The sequence below is a fragment of the Primulina tabacum genome, unplaced genomic scaffold (genome assembly GCF_025594145.1).
Source record: "Primulina tabacum isolate GXHZ01 unplaced genomic scaffold, ASM2559414v2 Contig498, whole genome shotgun sequence".
NCBI lineage: Eukaryota > Viridiplantae > Streptophyta > Magnoliopsida > Lamiales > Gesneriaceae > Primulina > Primulina tabacum.
In genome coordinates this window covers 31229-38978 of record NW_027459762.1, presented here as the reverse complement: position 1 = coordinate 38978, position 7750 = coordinate 31229, and the positions used below count along the sequence as shown (strand labels likewise).

The window sequence follows — 7750 nt, the reverse complement described above, 5'->3', positions numbered from 1 at the left end:
CATCAAAAGCGTTCGAAGTGCCCACCGGGACTACATGCCCAGCAGGAGGAGCCCTCACAGAAGGGACACGAGGAGCAGCCCGCCTCCTCCTCCTACGCCTGGGGCCAACAAACTGCTCAGGATTCGGGTCCATGAGGACCCTGAACAACCTCAGTGGCCACACCCTCCTGGTGTGTCTTGCCCACAGTATCTGCCTGAGTCGGAGGAACAGTACCAGCAGGCCTGGTCCGGACTGGACGGGGATTCTTTCCATGTGAATAACAAACAGTGGTCGCATGCCCCAACATCTTGCAATCAGTACAATAAGCTGGGATCTTCTCATATACGACCTCTATCTCCTGTAAATGATCACCCCAGGACACCCAGATGGATTGGACAGGGGGCTCCAATACATTGATCTCCACACAAATGCGAGCAAAGGCCCCCCGAGTCCCATCGGCTGTATGATCATCAATCTTAATGGGAGTGCCCAAAAGCTTCGCAAGAGCACAAAGGCTCTTCTTGTCATAAAGATGGAGTGGTAACTCCGGAAGTCGGACCCAAACCGGGGCAAGTGGAGACTCCGCCTGGAAATTGAACTCCGGGGTCCACTTGGAGAGTCTGATACCCAATGGACCAATAAACAGACTGCCTCTAATCCAGAGACAGGCATAGTCCTCCTCACAAGAGAGTACAATCACAAGGAATCCCCGTGGCAAGAATTTCAAGGTATACGGTCTCGTAAACCCGAAATTGGCAAAAGCCGTAGATATCGCATGATTGGGCACAATCGATCGGTTGCCAGAAATTTTACCGACCAAAGCAAACTTAAATGGTGCAGATAAAGATGAGATGATCTCATCCGAGAAGTGAATGCCCGGCTTACCGTCCTTAAATGACGGTGCGGGCATCTCATCCATCGACCCAAGAACATCTTCGAAACTGTTCTTGGTCGTCCGAGAGGACGACGGGGCCAAAACTTCACGAAATGACAGTGGAGGGGTAACTGTAGCAAAAGGACCAGAAAAACCCGAAGAAGTACCTGGAATAGTAGATCTGACTGGCCGAGCTCGCGGGTTTGACTTCGAAATGTTGACTGTTGACTTTCCGGTTGACTTTCCTACCAAAGTACCACCGTGAAACGGCGCCGGCGTGATGAACACAGAACCGGTACCAGCCGGAGCAGAACCGGACGGCGGAGGGGTCAAATCAGAGGGAACAGTAGCCGGAAATTGAGACGAAATCGAAATTTGGGCGTTTCCGGCGACGATGGAATTATCACAAATTGAGACTACAGATGTCTTACCCATGGCTGGACGAAGAACACTGGAAGTTTGATTGACAAAAGACGCCGGGACGGCGCCGGAATTAGAAAACGAAGATGACGCGTGCAAGCCGTCCGCCAGAACATTCTTAGATCTGAAATTGCCGACGGATGCAAACACCATTGGAGCGGATTCCGGTGCCATTGTCTTCGTCTCAGAGTGGGGATTCCAGATCGGGAGTCCTTTATCACAGAGGTGGCCGGAGTCGGCCGGAATTTGAGAAAAACACTGCGCCTGGGCAGTGAACAGTGCCGGCGAAGATGAAAACGGAGAAATCTCTTCACCGGCGGAGGAAGGAAGTCGCGGAGTTGTGGCAAAAGCTTCACCAGGAAGAGGCGAGACTATTGGACTATGTCTGACGCCGAGAGGAGTGACGGCCGGCGCCGACGAAGCAAGAACAATCAAAGGTGTTTTTTCAGTCGCGAAAATGAGCGGGCTGCCGGAATCCGTTTGAGCTAAGATTTTGCTGGTAGGGTCGCCGGAGGATGGTGGTTCAAGTGAGGGAGGTGGCCGGCCGGGATCCGGCGGCGGTAGCATGGTGGCAATTGGACGTGAATAGTAACAAAGGTGGTGTGTTTTTTCTCACGCTTTTAGTGTGTGTTTTTTGAGAGCATTTCTGGTTTAGGGTTTAGGGTTTAGGGTTTAGGGTTTAGGGTTTTTTTTTTTTTTTTTTTAATAATAAACACCGCCGAAAGCGGGGGGGTTAGGGTTTAGGGTTTAGGGTTTAGGGTTTTTTTTTTTTTTTTTTTTTTTTTTTTTCCGGAAAACACCGCCGGATGCGGGGGGGTTAGGCAGACCCCTACCTGTATATATCCACAAAATAAACAGTAACAAAATACAGAATACAGAAAAAAAACCTAAAAGAGGAGGTGGATAAAACCATAACCTCCTCAAAAAGGCTAAAGCAGTAGAAACATAAATACAAAGCAACCTAGGGAAGGAATTACAAAAGCAAAACGAACCCTAGAAGACTACCAAATAAGCGGCAACAACTAATAAAAAAGGAGAAGCGCTATGAACCGCATGCTGAGGAAGACAAAATGATAATGGCGAGATGATCGCAGAGTCCATGCAAAAGCTCTCATCCCGGAGCTATCATCCTGGAGAGTCCAATAATGGCGATCACAGAGTAATATATAGATCGCAATCCCGCCAGAACAAAAGATATCTAGCATCTGAATCAAAAGAGCAGAGATCTCGATCCCATGAAGTAGGAGTCTGACGAACATGTCATAAGAAGCAGAGGATCCTTTAGAAAGCACCCCATGAATCCACCATGACATCCAGCAAACACCTCTACAATAACTGATACGGCGGCCAAGGAGAACCAGCAGTGAACGCCCTCCAGGAACCATGAATGTGCCAAAGGAAAGCACCAACAGAAATAGGGCAGAGACCCACTCAGAACAAACAAGAATACACACATCATGTGCAAGTGTCTGGACCCACTTGCACAGACCATACGGAAGTGAAAAACAACCTCCAAGTACACTAACCTGCAATAAAATATATATATATATATATATATATATATATATATATGTATATAGATATAAATAGATATAGAGCCAGAGACCATAAAGAAAGAGATCCAAAAAAGAAGAAGGGGCTGCAAATGGCTAAGAGGATCTGTTTCTGAGGTATGGAAGCCCAGAATGATCAGATCTAGCAAGGGTGGAGATGTCTGGAGGTAGGGAAGGACCTAACTCTAAGGTGTACTGCCTAAAAGTATGAGCCCTCGCCGCCAAGGCATCCGCCACAGAATTCCCTTCCCGGTAAATATGCGATAAATGAACAGATCGCCCCCTCATCAACAAAAGAATCCGTGTAACAAAATGTTCAAAATCCCAGCAGCACCGACGAGAACGAAGTAAAAGAATGGAAATCCAAGAGTCAGTCTCAATCCAAAGAGGGAAGAGATGAAGATCAGAAGAAATGAGAAGACCCCTCCAAATAGCCCATAATTCTGCCCGGACATTGGTCCCAACTCCAATGAACTCACTGAAAGAAACCACCACATGCCCAGAAGAGTCACGAACAACCCCACCAACAGTAGAGTCCCCAGGACTACCTCTCGAACTCCCATCTACATTCAATTTAAAACACCCGAACGGCGGCCGCAACCAACGAACAATCGTCAGTTTACGAGCCCTACGCAACTGAACAAAAATCCCCATAGCCCTCGCAGCCTGCAAAACACCCCGCCAGTGCATGGGCTTAACAGTAGACGCAGCGTGAGCGAGGCGCAAATAAGACAAAATCTGAGACTTAACAGTCTCCGCGGAAATGTGCAAATGACGGTGTTTCGCATCGTTACGAGCCGTCCAGAGAAACCATAAAACAATGAAAGGCAAAAACTCCTTCACGTGGCCCCTAGGAGTCCACCCCGGATGCCTCTTCCAAGCACTGAGGAAGAGTCTGAAATCACTGGTAAGGGGAATACGGACATGAAAAACAGCCCCAAAGTAATGCCATACAGACCTGGCAAGAGGGCTATCAATGAAAATGTGCGTGAATGTCTCAGGCATCTCACAACACTGACATTTAGACGCCAGCTCGAAACCACGACGCTGGAGCACATCGTCAACTGGAAGCCATTGATGCCAAAACCTCCAGAGGAAGAAAGACATAGTAGGCCTCAGCCAACTGCCCCAGCAAGGAGTGAAGATATCAGAAACTTGGTCTCTCAAGCGGACAAGCTCCCATGCGGATTTCAGCGAAAAAACACCGTCAGAACTATGCACCCAAATAGCCGAATCGGGCTCCCCCGATGCAATAGGGATCAGAGTAATAGTCTCAGCAACAGAGGGTGGGACAACTGAGCAGAGAAGGTCAAAATCCCAAGCCCCATCTGAAAGAAAGTGAGAAACACGGACACCCCGATCCCCCCTAAGCAGGACCTGACTAGACAAGGGAACATCCCCACACCAGATGTCATCCCAAAAAGCAACATCTCCCACCCCAATTCTCCATCGAATGCCAGATTCAGCACGAGCCCTAATCTTAAGCAAACGACGCCAAGTGGGAGAAATGAACCCAGCAGATGAAACATAAGCTGGATGCACCAACTGGCAGTATTTTCTCATCATGAATTTGGCCCATAGGGATGAACCTTGACGAAAACGAAACCATAATTTAATGGAGAAGCTATCCACAATATCTTTGAGCCTGCGAAATCCAAGACCCCCTTCAGAGACAGGAAGACATGCACGAGACCACCTCGCCCAATGCCATTTCTTATCCAAGGATCTGGATCCCCACAGGAAACCATTGAAAACATTCTCAAGCCTCTCCATAACTGCCAGAGGTGGCTGGACTACCTGGAACATGTAAATGGGAACCGAAAGGAGGACACTCCTAAGGAGAGTCATACGGCTCCCCGGGGAAAGAGTTTTAAGCTCCCAACTCTCCAACTTCTTACTCACCATCTGCACAAGGGGATCAAAAAGAGAGCAAACTCTATTCCCACGAAACAAAGGAACTCCGAGGTATTTGATAGGAAAACAACCCTCCCCAAACCCAGTGATACGAAGGAGACGGGAACGAGTACGACCAGAACACCTCGGAGGCAAAATAATGACACTCTTAACTGCATTCACCAACTGCCCCGAGCAGTTTTCATAGTGATGCAAAAAATCCATGAGACTGTTCATCTCACGAGTCCCACCATTGGCAAAAATAATGATATCATCAGCATAGGCCAGGTGGGAAAGAAGGAGATCACAACCAGATCGGTACCTAATCGCAGGATACTGACGATAAAGACGATCAAGACCACGCGAAAGGTACTCTGCCCCCAAAATGAAAAGAAGTGGGGACAAAGGGTCGCCCTGCCGGAGACCCCTAGTGGATCCAAAGAATCCAGTGAGTGAACCATTGATATTAACTGAAAATTGGCAATGAGAAATGCAGGCAGATATCATCGACACTACCTGCTCTGAAAAGCCATAATGCCTCAAGACATCCAACAGAAAAGACCATTGGACCCTATCATAAGCTTTAGCCATATCCAGTTTCAAAATAACATTGCCACCACGGGTGGGGAGAGAAAGACTATGAGTGAGCTCTTGAGCAAGGAGGATATTATCCGAAATCACCCGCCCTGGAACAAAGCCACTCTGATTCCACGAAACCAGCCTCTCCGCCACCTCCTTCAGCCGAGAATATAAAAGTTTGGAAATTATCTTATTAGTCACATTACACAAGCTGATAGGACGAAAGTCCGACCAAGCCTGAGCTCCCATGACTTTGGGAATCAATGTGATCGTGGTGGCAGTAAACCCCTGTGGCAAGGGACTACCCCGAAAGAAATCCAGGACCGCATCAAAAACATCCTGATGGACAATCTCCCAGCAATGCTGAAAGAAGGCCGAAGAGAATCCATCAGGCCCCGCCACACTATCACGGTGAATGGAGAAAACAGTCGCCTGCACCTCCTCCAAAGAAGGAGGGGCAGCAATATTTGCGTTCTCCAAATCCGAGATCACCAAGGGGAAATCAGAAAAATCCGGGCAAGAAAGCACAAAAGGATCCCCAGTAAGCAGGTTTTGAAAAAAGGCGGCCCCAGACTGCTGAATAAGCTCAGGGAAGTAATGCAAGAGCCATTATCCCAAATACGAAAGATTTTATTAGCCACCCTTTTTTTCTTGACCATATTGTGGAAGAGTTTGGTGTTCCTCTCACCATCCTCTAACCACCTACAAGCGGCTTTTTGCCGCCAAAAATCCGCCTCCATGGCGGTAACCCTAGCAAGATCTGCATTGCAATTGGACAAACTAGTCCAATGCAAATCCGAAGGAGCAGCCTCGCAATCTGCCTCAGCAATCCGGACAGCCTGCTCCGCCTCAGCAAGTTTGGCAAAAAGATCACCAAAAACACTCTTATTCCACCACTTCAGATGGCTTTTGAGGCGCTTCAACTTCACAAAAAGACGGGGCATACCGTTCAAATGACACGGTAAATTCCAATTAAGCCTCACCGTCTGCAAAAAACCATGGTGCCTGAGCCACATGCTCTGAAAGCGAAAAGAACTCGGCCCACTAGCAAAGACCGGGACTGACACAAAAAGAGGACAATGGTCAGAGACCGTACGAATGAGGTGCTCCACACGAATAGAATGAAAATGGTCACCCCAATCAACAGACACAAAAACCCGATCAAGACGCTTCCAAATGGTCTTGTTCGTCCACGTGAACGAAGACCCCTCAAAACCAGCATCTACTAACCCAGAATCCAAAATAAAGTGATTAAATTCTTCCATGGGAAGCAACCGCCCACCAGAAGAACCCAAACACTCCGACGAATTCCTGACTACATTAAAGTCGCCACCAACAAGCCAAGGACCCTGAGCAGGCTTAACCTGAAGCAAAGAATTCCAAAGCTGTCTGCGCTCAATGTAATCACACTTAGCATAAACAAAGGAACAAAAGACAGTGGTCGGCAAAAAAGTAGCAGAAACCCGGAAGTGAAGGAATTGGGTGTGATCAAAAAGACACTCAACCATGACATCCTCCGCAAAGAAAACCCAGATATGACCCGAGGAGTTCGATATAACTCGAGAAAAACCAAAACGACGAGTCATAAAATGAACATCCAGATCAATCATGGGTTCCAAAATAGCCAAGATCTTGACTCTCTTATCTTTAACGTGGGCATGTAGCCTTTGTTGAGACTCCGAGCTCCGGAGCCCCCTGACATTCCATATGAGAAAATTCATGGAGAATGGGCACCAGAACCGCCCTGTCGCTTTTTACGCGACCTATGAAAAGCATTCTCCTTCCTTTTCTTAATATCCCCCATATCAGCATCCAGAATACGACCTTCAGACCTACAGCCATCACCCGACTCAGAATGCCGATCGAATTCCTGATCAGTATCTCCAGCAGATTCCAGCCGGAAGACCAGCTCACTGACAGAAGGACCCTGCCTGGCAACCAATTCCTCTACCGTAGAGGAAGCATCATCAGGAGACAAAGGAACAGAGGGGATGGAATGACTACTGTGATTCAAAGTACAAGGCCCCAGAGAGCCAAACACAGGCAACTCACTAGTAGACGGGACCCCAATACCATCCACACAATCATCCAACTGTAACCCTCCATCAATAACCTCATCAGTGAGGATCACACCCTCAACAAGAACAGACTCCAAAGGATCCTTTCCAGAAGACCCAACACCGGCATCCTCCAGATGACCACATGGAGGGTCCATATCAACACAATCTAATCCAACAGGATCAGGCTCCGCGTCCTGCCCATGCGAGAGCACCTCAAAAGGATTCAACTCAAGAGGATTCTTTCTTGGAAGAACCTGCCGAACTGGCCTCTTTCTCCCTCTACGTCTGGGACCCGTGCCAGTTTTCTGAAGCTGAGGCTGGGTCCCCAAATTAAAACCAGAATTAACACCCCCTGGAGGGGCAGACTCTGTAGATGGGGGAGACTGGCCAG

At 48.2% G+C, this 7750-nt stretch overlaps 1 protein-coding gene across 1 annotated transcript; it reads right to left on the bottom strand.

Moving 5' to 3' along the window:
- Nucleotides 1-2296: 2296 nt before the first annotated feature.
- On the bottom strand, nucleotides 2297-7020 carry LOC142534402 (uncharacterized). Its single transcript, XM_075641273.1, has 7 exons — nucleotides 6582-7020; nucleotides 5941-6359; nucleotides 5738-5875; nucleotides 5402-5638; nucleotides 5237-5291; nucleotides 3320-5190; nucleotides 2297-2743 (listed from the first exon to the last, which is right to left on the bottom strand). Exons 1-7 carry the CDS (start codon nucleotides 7018-7020, stop codon nucleotides 2297-2299), a joined length of 3606 nt encoding a protein of 1201 aa, XP_075497388.1.
- Between the last annotated feature and the right edge of the window lie 730 nt (nucleotides 7021-7750).